At 40.2% G+C, this 14795-nt stretch overlaps 3 protein-coding genes across 4 annotated transcripts in view; 2 read left to right on the top strand and 1 right to left on the bottom strand.

Annotated features, from left to right (window-relative positions):
- Positions 1-14795, top strand: part of LOC115687182 (40S ribosomal protein S13) — a 52699-nt gene that overhangs the window by 1866 nt on the left and 36038 nt on the right. The window contains exon 5 of one of the 2 annotated variants that reach the window (XM_056318248.1): positions 915-959. In XM_056318248.1, coding sequence (XP_056174223.1) covers positions 915-948 — 34 coding nt within the window. In that variant the 3' untranslated portion in view covers positions 949-959. Of the gene's footprint in view, positions 1-914; positions 1136-14795 lie in introns of those variants that run through there. The other variant, XM_030612663.2, reaches the window with a different exon arrangement.
- On the top strand, positions 2203-7237 carry LOC115687138 (uncharacterized). The gene is made up of 8 exons (XM_030612608.2): positions 2203-2455; positions 2596-2700; positions 3016-3163; positions 4251-4340; positions 5487-5541; positions 5639-5761; positions 6650-6706; positions 6869-7237. The coding sequence occupies exons 1-8, from the start codon at positions 2244-2246 to the stop codon at positions 7000-7002; spliced, it is 924 nt and encodes a 307-aa protein (XP_030468468.1). The 5' UTR covers positions 2203-2243; the 3' UTR covers positions 7003-7237.
- LOC115687165 (UDP-glucuronate 4-epimerase 3) lies at positions 9759-12177 on the bottom strand. Its single transcript, XM_030612640.2, has one exon. It carries the CDS (start codon positions 11445-11447, stop codon positions 10134-10136), a length of 1314 nt encoding a protein of 437 aa, XP_030468500.2. The 5' UTR covers positions 11448-12177; the 3' UTR covers positions 9759-10133.

Below are 14795 nucleotides of genomic sequence, written 5' to 3'. Positions count from 1 at the left end.
TTTTGTTTATTCCTTGGTGATTTGTAGATGAACAAACTTACTTCTGGCCTGTTCTGCTTACCACTGTGTATGTGGGATGGTGCTAATCGAGAAGAGTTTGTATATAAGGTGTTTCAGATTGGTTATTGTATCCTCATCTATGAAAATGTCAACGCGTTCTGTGTTCTTCTTTTCAGAAGCATCTGCATCTGCATCTGCATCTGCCTCTTGATGTTCCACTATGTTAGGAAGTTGTTATTTTCTTTTTCTGTTCTTTTTCTGTTTGGTTTCAGAAGTTCTTTTCTTAACAATCAATTGATTTTGCGTGTGCATGTTGCTTTACCAAAAATACCTCCTAGAATGGGTTCTTTTCATTTTGGATAACATGGAGAAATATTCTCTGGTTTAAACTACTGAATACTTTTCCTCGAGAGGGAGAATGGACTTTCTTGTCTGGTAGCAGTTGAACAGAATGAAATTGATTTGATGCTCGCCCAAGCATTGAAAACAAATTAAGTCTTATCTGGTAAGAGGATGGAAATTTGCAGAGCTTTGTTTAATGCTGGGGCTGAAAATGGCCTTTTTGCGTAGCTTTAAATTTTAAATATGTGATCTTTGTTAGTCAAGGATGATACCTTATGTTTCAGCTGCTACGACTTCACTGACTTGTTGAGAATGTTATAGTAAGCATCAACAAGATATATGTTTATTCTTTCTTCTGGATTAGAATGTTACGAGTTACGACAGGACAGTTTATGTTTCTGTTCTTATATGGAAATTGCCTGATACATTTTTCTCTGAGGCCGTGTCGCGATGGCTTGTTATATAAGCGGATGACATGTCGCGAAAAATTGAGCGGCAATGTTCTTTTTAATCGTTTTATTCCCTCCTGTACTACTACATGCTCAATTCGAACTACTTTTCTTTTTTTGCAGCGAATCTACAACGGCGAGCACTCTTGTGGCGTAAACACTTGATGGGAGTTTCCAAGGGACGCCACATTCTTCACCTTTTTTACATTTGTCGCTTAAGTTACTGGACGGAACATATAGTTTTCGGATCATCAGTACTTTAGTTTTGGGGCTGTTTGAGAAATTGAATTGCAGGTCATTTTCCTGTTTGAGAAAGTGATTGGATTGCAGGTCTTTATCCTCCATGTATCTGTTCTTTTTCTGTTCTGGCCGTGATAATCTGCGAATTTCTTGAGTGGGATTAGCCTCGTTGGGACCCTTAAGTCTATAGCCAGGAAGTTTCTGTCAAAACAATTTACTTGATGACTTCATGTTAAGGGGAAATAGAGCATGAAAGTACTAGTTTAAAAGTACTCGTTGCACGCGATGTCGTGATCGAGTACAAAAATCGTCGTAACGGGTAAAATTGTTGTACAACATCACAATAGCGATTGTCGAGTATAATTTTCAAGAAAATAATGCATTTTTTACGAAACAAACAAACAGAGCTGCGTATTAATTTATCTTTAGTGAGAGAGAGGAGTTTACTATCCTTTTTAAGAGTTTTATTTTTCATTTTCATTGATTAAAAAATGTGTTTCATATTTAATTTTAACTTACTTTGGTGAAATTGTATGTATTCAGAACAACAGCAGCAACAAGAATAATTGGAGTTTCACTTTGAATATTTTCAGGACACTTATTAAACATAATTCACAGGGAAGTGTTTAATTTTCTAAGTACTGATAGGAACTGTGTGCACTCTACGGATCGCAATATTTCTTTATTGAGTAAATACACAAACACCTCAAAAACACTTGTTTATAATAAAATGTAAACTTCATAAGTTTCAAAATTTAGAAGGGCGAAAACAAAATATAAAGCCATTTTCCCGAATTAATAATTGAAATAAAAATTACCTCTCTCCACTCTTCACCGCTCCACGGTGTACCCACCAGAATAGATCCGAATCTCCCCCCACCCAAGACTAGCGGCGAGGGAAATCCGGCTGCTGGCCGGCTGCCAGAGTGCGAAACGGGAGAGGTTATATGCGTGTTGTATTTCTATTGGTGCTAATTCAAGATAAGATAGTTAAATATAGATCAAAACACATATCTTTTTTAGATCAATTTATTAAACATAGATGGTAATTACAAAAAATACATTAGAACATAAATTATCTATATAAATCATTGAAATCAAAATTAAAAGCAACCACTTAAAAATTACAATTTTTCAAAATCAGGATACATATTAAGATGACATATCTCTGCTACCATTCCATACTAGATCAACTTCTTTCCAGTTTTGACGATGTCCTCCACATCTGCCACTGCCATGACCTGCGGTAGCATCCGGGCTCTGTACTCCCTCCACCGTCGCCTTCCACGCGTCCTCTCGACCCCTTCCCCTTCCCTCCGCGGACATCTCTCTCCCCTGAGCTTCCCTCCGACCGCCATGGCCGACCCCAACAGAAGGACGACGCAGGGCTCCTCTTTCTCCGACTCCTCTCGTCCCGGTGAACGGTAAAAGCGCGACACCCCCCCCCCCCCCATCTGCCCGTTTTTGCGATTTCATTTCTGGGTCCGGTTCTGCGACGAGCAATTGGTGTCAAAGGTCGGAACTTGATCTTCTTTCTGTTTGTCTTCTGGGTCGGGAGCTGCAGCGGTGGCGGTAGAGGGAAAAGTCTGGACGTGGGCAGCGATCGAGAACGAACGAGAGGTCGAGGCGGTGCTGGCAAGGATAGAATCGACGCTCTCGGGAGACTCTTGTGAGAGTTCAATCCTCTGACGCTGTTTCATTGATTGTGTCTGTTTTCTTGAACTTCTTAGCTCTTTTGTTTGATTGGAATTTGAGCTAAATGGGTGACAGTGACACTGAATTTGTCATGATTATTATTCACCCTCCTCTCTGTTTCATTGGAAACATGGGGGATGATGGCGTTAGTGTAAATTTTGTGGTTTGCTGAAGATACTTGATCTTTTCTGTGTTCTCTGTCATTCCAAGCAAAGAGAAACCGGTGCTATCGGTCTTTTCTCGTTCTGTTCTCGAATGAAGTGTCTCAGAATTTGTTTGTTTGTTTCAGGACTCGCATTTTGCGCCACATGAGTGCTGAGTTAAACTTGAATATGAGGAGTGATGGGTATGTCAAAGCTCAAGATTTGCTTCAGTTGAATATAAAAACGTTTGCCAATGTACAGTTGAGGGCGCACACGGTTGATGAAATAAAGGAGGTATGACCGGTCATATGTATTGTGTTTTTTTTGGTCACGCATATGTATTGTTTCTCTGCATTGATTTTGTAGGTCCAGTCTTTACAAAAGTTGTCTTTGAATGTGGTGACTGGAGTTTATGATGCTTATTTGCTATATTGTGCCTTGTCCTTCTATGATGTCTGGACGTAGAGAATGTTTTGACGATGACTTTTCCTTCTTGTAATTAAGAGGAATAGTCATTTCTGCTCTTTAATTTCTTTTCACAGGGAAGTTAAGTTTTGATCAAAGAAGTACTGTAGTCATCCTGTAGTGCTTGAACCAAGCACCATAAATGTGTTTAGAATCTAGATAGTAACATCAGCCTAAGGTTGCCCCTTATTTTGGTGGGCATTGCCAATGAGGTCAGACTATTGCCATATTACTCTGATGGTTGCCTGGACTGATTCACTTAATTGTTCAATGAAGATGGCTTGGTAATGCCTTAGCATTGAATTTGACTTGATGCAAAACTGCTCTACTAAATCTAGACGGATATATTCCGAAAAGATTACCAGCAAGATTAAACGTATATGTTCTCAGAGATAAAAAGACATTTGTGGTATTAGAGCAAAATTTGCTATCCACTGAAAGAAGAAATCTGAAAATTAAGTACTCCTGTAGAGAGCAAAGTTCAAAACCTCCTTCCTGTATTGCATTTATGATCCCCAACAGTTGAGATATTTGGAGGTTTTCACTAGTAATTAACTCTATTGAACAATCTTGAGCAGCTGTAGTCATGGATCTTAATTAGGTGCTGCAACTTTCTTTTCTTTTCATTTAGTCATCAGAAAGTTGAGCTTGGATGGGATAGATGTCCTGTGAATCAGTCACGTGATTCGTATCTTGATTTGAAGTTACAGGAGATACTCCAGCAAAAAATGGTGACATTAGTGATAGTATTTCATTTTTTCTTATGGTTGTGAGGATCGTGCTCATATTTTATGATGGACTTTTCCAAATCCTCTAATTTAAGGGTTAAAAGTTACCACGGAAATCACTTCGCAGGGTTGATATTATATTTTCTTTGACTAACCTGACTGATGGGCCTTCTGTTTCTATCTTGCAGGCAGTGAGAAGGGATAATAAGCAGCGGTTCAGCCTCTTAGAAGAGAATGGGGAGCTTTTAATACGTGCAAATCAAGGTCATACAGTAAAGGTGATTAAACAGATACTTTCTTAAGTTGCTTTTTATTTTTTATTTTTGCAATCAAAACCCAATTGATTGTGCATAGATTGCTTCACTTTAGAATGATGTATCGTATCTGTTGCTTCGATAGTCAGTAACTCTGTGTAGAGTCCTCAATTTCTTCCCTTACAACCATGTATTAGCCAGCAATGCCAGAATTTTTCTTTCATCCATGTATTCGGTAGCAATACTGAAACATTTCTAAATCAAGATCTTAATCTGGCAATTCCACTTATGCTGTTAAAGTTGTCGGTTAACTGACTCTTTTAAGGGTGTGATGTTGCATCAAGATTTATCCACGTTGACTGGGTTGTTTTTAATGTTCGTGCTATGTTAGCTGCATGGGGTGCTGTCATATGTGTTACTGTAAATATACTTGTCAAGGTTCTAAATCAGCATGTCCTGTCGCCAGTTCTACATTAAAGACAGTCGATACATTTTGTGTGGGGATATTGTTTGAAGTGGGATGTATTGTACTTTAACTATTTGTTATGACATTTTTGCTCAGAATTCTTACAAGAGGTTTCAATCTATAAATACCGCGGATATACTTGTAGATCAAAAACAGGATATCTAGGTTGCATCTCTGGCTTGTGCTTTTCCTAATTATGCAGCATTATGCTTTAAATATTTTGGGAGCGTATGGATTGCATAAAGAATGGACTTATTAAAGGGTAAATTGCTCTGGCAACATATTGAATTTCAAAGAATATGCAGGGTTGATCTCCTCTTGATTATAAAGGTGCAGTCTCTCTTGTTAGGATATTTTGATGCTGCATATTGATGACTTGATTGCTCCCCTTCTGACTGATCGCTGCCTTCTGATCTAGCAATTTTGTGATACTCTTCATCTGTGATATGACAAAGGAGAAAAGTCGATCTTAGCTAATATAATCCTATATGGCATTTAAAAGATATTTATGTAACTGAAAGAGCAATTAATAAAGAGGTTGTGGACTCAAATTGGGCTTGAGGGAGGAAATGTAACTTTTGAGTTAGCGGAGGTGTCTATTCATTTTTCCAAAATCCAATTGGTCCTATTGCAACTTGCTTAGATATGTTAAGATTTCTCTTCCTGCAAAGAATCTGAATGGCATCTTAAACTGTTTCTGGCAGACTGTTGAGTCTGAGAGCTTGCTGGAGCCAATCCTTTCTGCTGAGGAAGTTTCAGGTGAGGATATGCAATTTTAGGCTTCCCATGTGTAGAACTTCTTTTAAATGATGCTTACTGCTCCGTGTCTCTCTGTCTCTCCCTCTCTCAAATGCAGTATGTGTGCATGGAACCTATAAGAAAAGTCTGCAGTCTATATTGGATTCGGGTTTGAAGCGTATGCAGAGATTGCATGTGCACTTCTCATCAGGCTTGCCAACAAACGGGGAAGTAATAAGTGGTGAGGCACTCATGAAAGTTTTCTTGCCTACCGTTCAATATCTTGAGCTTTTGCAAAGATGATATTATGTATAGTTGCTAATCACAATTGCTTGATGAACATGGTAAACTTAAATTGATGTAGTTATATGGGATGGACAAAGGGAATAGAAAGACTGCCGCACAAGTGAAGCCATCCGTTCAAAAATAAATAGATTTGCCTCATTTCAGTTGGCGTTCCTTATGGATTGATCGACCTTAGAGATAATTTCTAGTCCTCAGGAGTGCTAAAGCAATATAAGTGTTTCCACTAGTATCCAAAAAGTTGCGACGGTTTTTCATGTCTAGTACATGGTGGATAGATTTTGAACTTTGGCAATTGTACGAAGCTTATGATTTGTGCTGATTAATTTAATCACTAGACTTCATCCTTTGGTTATTGCATCAGACAACTTGACACTGACTTATTTTGTCTTCCCCAAACAATGTCCCAAAATAAATCCAAATCCAAGAAAGGAATGAAAAGAGAGGAACGAAAGTTGATGGCCTAAAGCCACTGTGTCTATCAATACTGCCAGGAGTTTCCGTAGTTTTGTAAGCATGGTGTTGGCATGTTTGTTTGAAAATTAGTTTATCCATTGTCCTGGTTCCTCTGTGTTTTGTTTTCTTTGCTTTTAGTGCTGCTGTACAGCAAGGAAGTTTAGAAATGCATGCTCGTTCTCAGAACTTCATTTCGCTATGACATTTGTTCTCAGTAACGCACCAAGGAAAAAGTTAATTAGAGTTTTGCCTTTTCTCTCATTGTCCAGAGGGTAGCTTCCTTTCTGCATATTTATAAACAGGAAGTACTAGTTGTGTTATGATATGGCTGTCATGTGTTTTTGATAGTTGCGTGATTCTACTTTTCCAGGCATGAGGAAGAACGTGAATGTTCTGATCTTCCTTGACGTAAGAAAAGCTCTAGAAGGTACATCCTGAATTCCAAATTCTCTCAATTTTTATCATTCCAGAAGGTTATTTGAAAAATCTTTTGTACATTACTAATTTGCCTTATTACTGTGTGTACCGTGTTAACTATCGTCAAGCAAGACTCTTGATGATTAATTCCTACTCTATGTCTTATTGATAGATGGGATGAAGATTTACATTTCGGACAATCAGGTCATCTTGACTGAAGGTTTTGATGGGGTTGTACCTGTTAAATACTTTGACAAGATATTATCATGGCCAGATAAGCAAGTCATACCTTTTGAAAAAAAGTGAATGTAGTGCAACAAAAGCTACATGAGAGAATCTACTGAGTGCTCCTATTTTCCTTCAACATTGGCAGATCATAAATCGGCAATTTTATCAATTTCTGGATGAAAATGTATGTTTATCTGATGAAATGATTAGATATACATTTTTAGTAGCTTCCATGTTAAGAGCCTTTTTTTTCCTTGTACATTCTTTGTACTTTAGTTTCCTGCTTAACAAAGATACCATTTTTTTTATGTTACTCCAACTCTTCTTTTTTGGTTGCTTACCGTGCCAATAGGATATGGCGTAGGTGTGTCTATAACGTGTGATGAAGTTCTCATTGTAGAACATTTCTTGTTGTGTCTTATTGCACAACTATTCCACTACTTAAGCATTGTTAAAAAGTTTCCAAAAATTATTTATCAAATTTGAAGGATAATAATTATTAGAGCACCATAACATTCATACAATATCACATTCTAAAGAGTTTTTTTATTTTTGGTGTCGGGTACATAGCCATACCCGACACTCAAATGTGAGATCAGACTTGATGTGAACCTCATGCGTTTGGGAAGGTCTGTGCATCGAAGGCCTATCACGAAATGAAAGAGGCACTCGTCTTTTTATCCTCTTCAACTCTTTCGTCTGAGTTTTGCAGGTTGATGTTACAGATCACAATTGACACTGGATAGAGCACATTGCACCTTTATTTAGATGACCTCAGTGAACCTAATGCAGGTCCTCATCGTAAATGATCGGAATAGGATGTCATTCTTTTCCCTAGCCCATCTTTTCCACCTTTTTTAGCAGCATCTGCAGCGATGATTGATGAAGTCATTTCACTGCGGCGACATGGTTTGAACTCAATGTAATTATGCAATGTCTGGTTTGCGTCTACTTCTCTACTTTTGTTAATTCGGAAAAGAGAGCTCCAACCGGCTCTTTTTCTTTTCGATTCCTGTCTAAGTTGTTAAGTTCTGCGTATCCCATCCCCGAATACGATCCTAGAGTCTTGTTTCTTGTGGTGCAAAAGCTCGTTTACTGTACCACTTAGACCGCTCGCTTTGTGCTTTTGTTCTGTTTTCTTCACTTTTGGTTTCTTGCTTTTCACGTCCAGGACATGCTGCAGATTCTCTTCTCTTTTTGCCTTATATTTTCTTGCGTTGCTTGCTGTTGTTTCCTTCATTTGCTTTGTTCTGGCTCCGTCATACTTAGTAAAGAGAAAAATACGAGACACGCCTGAATTGCCAGCCTTTTCCCATTAATCTCCACAAATTCACGAAACTGCAAACACATCAAGGAAACCATATTGACCGGTGCAGAACTATAGTAAATGCTCACAGGGCTTCCTTTTCCTTGTCGGAAGACATGAAGTTTTATACATCGAAAATGATAACATTCGTACCAAAGCGCGTAGCAGCAGAAGCTTCACGGACACATCGAAATAGTCCCAAGAGTCCATTTATTGGCCACGATTGGCTGTGAGATAATGGAAACAAAGACACCTGAAAGTCATATTCTAGCCTTACGAAAACAACAGATGACTTGATCTCCTCAACTTGCATTATTCAATCTTATAGAATGAGATTGAAGTTCAGTTCACCTTAAGCCAAAGCAGAAGCTTCTACTACAATGGCACATAAAGAGCACCAAACCAAGTCATGGGCTATATATTCCTTTCTCAACTACCACCTGCATTTAACTCGCATATAAAAGCAAAAACATCTCACTCAACTACCTCCTGCACAGCTTTCCTCTGACAAAGACCCACTGATTGCTTGGCCATATTGAACCCACCTAAGCTTGCATTTGGTGACTCGGTAGGTGCAATGAAAGCGAAAAAGCCAGTTAATGTGGAAATTGCCTAATTAAATAATGGTGAGGATGTCCTAGAGACCCCATCTAACCTAGATCAAATATGAAGAATGCACGACAGCGACGGACCGACCATTAACAATAATTGTTTTCCTCGCACATGCTAAGTATGGATCTCCTGTTTAGCTAACTAGAACACTTAACGAATTCGTTAATTCTGGCGACATCGAGCCTACTTGTAGTTAAACAAATTGCCTGGCAAACAAGGAAAAGAAGTCCTCACGGCCAGATTCGAGCATCCACCTCCACACCCTCCGAGATTTAAAAACATGGTCACATCAGGCATATACCTCTAATAACATTCATATCTACACCCGACTTCTTCCATCCGGACTGCTAATTTTTTTTATCGCAAAACACCATCCCTAGGTTTTTGCTGTGTCTTTACACTTACAGGAGTAACTTAAGCTGAAATATAAGCCGTAACTTACAATAGGGTCATGCTCCAAGTGACCACCTCGCACAAGCAAAAACATCTCATTATGGAAGCTAATAGACAAAAACAGAGCTAAAACCGTTAACCTCATAAGCACGTACACTACTGACAATGCAACAACGAATCAGACAGAGACGAGGAATGAGCAATGAGAATCAGACTACAGTGGCACAGGTAGTCGAAGTAAACAGGGATAGAGATAAGACCAGATACTGGATATAAGCTTTCTGTGTAGCTCAACCACCTAGCCAACTCTGTTGATTCAGCTGTCATCTGACTAGGGCTGAATCCAACAAATGCTAGTTGCAAACTAATTGAGAGCTACAAGATCATAGTAAGTTCAAATATCACTGATGCAGCCGCATCAAGACATAAGGATAATCAAGATGATAACATCACCAACATGGGAAGCCCTTGGAGGAAGCAAGAAACACAGCAATACCATGAAAATGCAACTTGATAACCTACATTAAATTAAAATGTTTCCTCTTTTTTATTGAAACTTCATGGAAAGGATACATGTCCATCCATCCTCATATGCTCTATGAATCACTAATTCTACAACCCAAAACTACAAGAATTACATTCTCCAATGATTAAAAAGAATTCAAAAGAAAGGTGGTTCATTTTATCTGATACAGCTAGGGGGGAATCTCTGCCAACAATGTCCATTTACACCATAAAACTTCATACTACGACGAGATCCCCCCCGATATGGGCACCGCTATTATATAGGCACAGACAACAATCGTGGAAATGAACACATAAATGTTAGAAATTGGCCATAAGAATCATAACCAATAGGATCTAGAGAGAAAGCTAATGTTTTGCAACCAAAAGAATGTCATACACCGCTCTTCTTGCCATCGGCATAAAATCTAAGGTACCATCGAACGAATTTCTTCAAACCGGACTGAAGATCTGTGGTCGGCTTATATCCCAGCTCCCGCTGAGCCGAGCTGATGTTGGCATGAGTATATTGCACGTCCCCATTCCGCGGCAACCTCAGGATGTTCCTCTTGGCTTTCACTTTCAGAAGCCTCTCCAAAATGCTGACAAGGTCGGAAACAGGAACCGGAGAAGTATTCCCCAAATTAAACACCCTCAATTGTGCCGGTCCTTTCTTCTTCCCCCCGCTTCCCATGCTCTTCTCCGCGGTATCCAGAGCCGCTAAACATCCCCGCACAATATCGTCAATGTAGGTGAAATCCCTCGCGACCGTGCCGTGATTAGCAGCCTCAAAGATCGAAATAGACTTTCCCTTCAATATGTCTCTAGTGAAAAAAAAGTAGGCCATATCAGGCCTTCCCCAAGGGCCATAAACAGTGAAGAACCGCAACCCCGTCAAAGATAGACCATAGATATGATTGTAAGTGTGTGCAATTTCTTCGCCGGCCTTCTTCGTGGCTGCGTACAAGCTAGCGGGTTGGTCTGTCCGATCTTTCTCCGAAAAGGGCACTTTGGTATTGAGTCCATATACAGAACTAGAGGATGCCCAAACAATTGCAGGCTGTGGATTGGCAGACTTACAGACCTCAAGCAAGTTAACAAGACCAGCAATGTTGCTATGCACATAAGAGCTAGGATTCTCCATTGCATACCTCACTCCAGCCTGAGCGGCCAAATGCATCACATGAGTGAAGGCCACAACCTCAAACAATTTCTTCAAGAGGGCCTCATCGTTGATGTCCCCCTCCACGATGAACACGCCGGTCCGCTCCAGCAGCGCCTGGCGGGCGCGCTTCAGGGATGGGTCGTAGTAGTCGTTGAAGTTGTCGAGCCCGAGCACGCCGTCGCCGCGGCGCTTGAGGGCGGCGGAGACGTGGGTGCCGACGAAGCCGGCGGCGCCCGTGACGAGCACGGACATGCCGTTCCGGGACCGGATGCGGGCCGAGGACCGGACCCGCTTCTCCCATGCGGCGCCGCCCCAGCTGTAGTTCTGGAGGTAGCGGCGGGAGGGGTCGGAGAGGGCCTGCGGGGCGGAGGAGGAGGACGGGGATCGGAAGAAGAAGATGAAGATCAGGGCGAGGAAGATGAAGGACCAGAATGTGAGCTTGGCGAGGGAGGAGTGCCACCTCAGGCGGCTGTAGGGGGACTTGTCCATCTTGAACTTGCCCGGCGTCGAAGGTATGTTGTCCAGATGCGAGATTTGCTTCATTGGTAACAATGCCGGATCTGTGAACGCCTGCCCAAGATTTTCCTTCTTGTTGATGTGATCTCTCTGCTCCTCAATTCAAGAAATCAAGCGGGCTGCTTCTTGCTCAGGGGGGGAGTTTCACGAGCTCAGAGCTGATTCGGAGAAATGGGTGTTCAAGAATCTGTCGCCGCCGGCTTGGGCGGTGGTGGCGGTGGCGGTGGAGGTGGTGGAGGAGGAGGAGATAGGGAGGAAGAACATGAAGAAGATAGGGGAAGTGGGAAAGTGGTTTTGGTCTGAAACTTTCCTTTATGGTCTCTTTCTTGGCATTATTGTGATTAATTAAAAAAAAATTTCCTCAGGGGAAGAATCTTGTGGTTCCTTGAATGGAAGGTTTGGTGGTGGTGGTGGTGGTGGTGGTGATCTTTACCCTTGGGGGGTTCATGGTATTTTCAGACAAGGTGATGATGATTGATGATGATGATCTTTGAGGATCAAGAAAGTGGCAACGGGGGGTGGGAGTCCTTTTGAGCAAATGGAGACCCAAGAAGGGTCAAAGAGCGGTCATTAATGAATGAGAATGAGTTGGAGGGGGGTTTCTGTTTATTTTCTTGTTCTTTCTTGAAATGCTTAAAAATAGGGAATCCAAGCTCTAGGGCTACCTAAAAATATCACAAGCCCTTGAGAATGACAGGAATAGCAGAGCAATGTCTATCTTCCAATCACACACCCGCCACAAAAAGATGGATTTGATCAGATTGGTTGGGAATGAATGAATGAATGTCCTTTGGGTCAGTGCTTTTAACCTCCATCCCCTCCTTTATTTAGGGGGTGGAATGTTTGTTTTAGGTGGGACTGGATCTTGAGGTCAAGAATGGAGAGGCCTCCTATTTCCTAGTCTTTCAAGTTTCAACCAAGAGGGGATGGGATTGGGAGAAAGAAAGGGGAAGATTGGTGCCCCTGTTTCTTTGTTTTTTGTTTCTGATGATTTTTTCACCAATTAGTTTCTTTGTGAATGCTCCTAATCTCAAGCTTGGGCAGTTTGATCGAAGAATCGGAACTTCAGGCTTCGATTGTAGTGAAATCTCGAGTTTGAAATTATAATTCGGCACTAAGAGAGGAGGGATTCACGAATTCTGGGAGATGCTTAGATTGAACAGCTTATGCAAGTTTGAGGACTTGTTTTAAAAAAGGGTGATTAATACGCTCTCGGAGAAACTTAATTAGGAAAATAGAAGAGCTTGGTTAGAAAATAATTCGAGTTAATAATTGAGTTTATGAGAGTGAACGACGTGTTCTGGGAGGAGCTTGACGAGAAAATGTACATAATTTTGAGAACTTGATTAGACAATGCTAAAAGTTGAACACTCGATTAAAAAAAAAGAGAGCATGAGTTTAGCAACAAGTAGAGTTTTACCTGAATTCTTTGGTGAAGCCCACCGTTTGGAATTCCAGAGGAAACATACCGTTGTCTTTCTCCATAAATATGGGCTTTTGGACTAAACCGTTGAACACTTAACTTCACGATAATATTATTATAATAAGAGGACATGAGTTTGTTTTCTCTCCTTCACTCCTTAATAGGGTTCCTTTCTTTATCAACTCCTGCGTTCAACTTCTTACCGTCCTACCATAATTCATATGAGAGAAGTGTTTAGACATAAAAGATCAAATTCGTCAACATATTTTACCATCTGAATAATTGTCGGTTGTCACTAATAGAAAACTATTATATGCATAAGGTAAAGGATCATGTATTTTTTGGCAGGTTTAAAATGTTTTTTTTAAAGTAACCAAGTCTTTGCTTTTGTTGAAACGCAGTTTTTTTGCCAAGTATTTCTAGTTTTTTTTTGTAAAGACTGTTTAATTTTAGTTGAAAATCCATTGAAACAATTGAAGCCCAAAAATAACCAATTATGAGCAAAAAGTGATCAGAAAAAATTATCTAATACCAATGAGCAAAGACCAGATTCCCCATGTGATGATCTGGTGTTACAGAGGACAAAGGGAACACTCCCAAAGTAGTCTTCTCAGAGCTGGAATGCTGGCCCATGCTTTCTTGTGCAGTTAATCAGAACACAAGATCGGAGTGCAACTCTGACACATACAATTAAAATACCAAATATAAAGTACTCTCGAATTCCTAAAAAATAGAAATACTGTACCCTGCATGTTCCTAGCTGGAGAGTTGCATCAGTGACTGTTCTTCACATGTTGTCCCATAAAAAATGTAGCATCACATAATTTTTTTTCTTTTACCTCTTATGGTCGTACAGAATCAAGGGAATGAAACAGAGGACAGAAACTTTCTACATAATTTGTCAGCTGAAGTTTAGTTTTTTATGCATAAACCAGAGGGCAGTCGACAAATTGCCTGACAAAAACAGCAGGAGATTTTGTAATGTAATGGCAGGTTAATGGTAAATGGGTTTTAGTTTAATGTCTCCAGCTTGTTATTAGGAAACATTGCATCCTCCACTTGCCATAAAATATGTGGATTTGATTACAGGAACATCAGCTCAACTTGCAAGAACAAGACAGAAGACACCACACACATCTATGGCCTTCATCAGAACATCAGATAAGCAAAATCTACATTTTTGAACTGCTAGATCTCCCTTGTGGGTGTTTCCCTATGTATTGCCCTTGATTCAGTGAAAAAGCAATAAGGGTTTGACGGGAAACTGTGGCAAGACAAATGCCAGAGACATCATAAGCTCAAGGAAATTGAAAACTTCAGCACATATTATCGACCGCGATTGGGCTTATTGAAACCGCTATTTGATTCGAAACTTTATGCTTTTTTCCAGCTAAGCTTTTTCCTAAATTTGACTGACGAGGTTGCATTGCTTGCTTCACTAACATCCGTGGCATAAGCAATAAGCAAGATGACCTTTGTTGACTTTCTTGGCGTCTGTTGATGTTTATCTTCCATTTATCTACCGTTGACCGTGGTGGTCTCCTCGTTTTGGTACTTTTTCTCCCATCAGATCTTATATTTAATAGCATCGTGCCTACAGGATTTCAGAGCATTTGATTAGAGTCAAAGGGCAATACTCATAAGTGAAATTTCACCAACTATTTGATGGTCTTCCACAATAATCCATTTCTTCAACTCTTCCAATGCTATAACTTCAAACGATCTGCCATTTTGGGTAAGATAAACTCAGGCTGTTTATTCACAAATTTCTCTTTTAACAAAATGTTACGTATTCAGTTTGCCGTGATAATCAAAGAAAAGTTACTTACAGCTTTACCCAGAAAAAGGGAAAAAAAGTCATTCCAAACATGATCTCAAACACCGTTACCAGTTACCACAAGGGACGGGTTTTTACATTTTTTTTTTCTTCCTTACCAGCAACTTTCCTTGGT

Source organism: Syzygium oleosum, unplaced genomic scaffold (assembly GCF_021117445.2).
Source record: "Syzygium oleosum isolate NSW1041296 unplaced genomic scaffold, Sole_v2.1 Sole_v2.15, whole genome shotgun sequence".
Taxonomy (NCBI): domain Eukaryota; kingdom Viridiplantae; phylum Streptophyta; class Magnoliopsida; order Myrtales; family Myrtaceae; genus Syzygium; species Syzygium oleosum.
The sequence above is the reverse complement of the archived record's forward strand: the minus strand, read 5'-3'. Positions and strand labels throughout refer to the sequence as shown.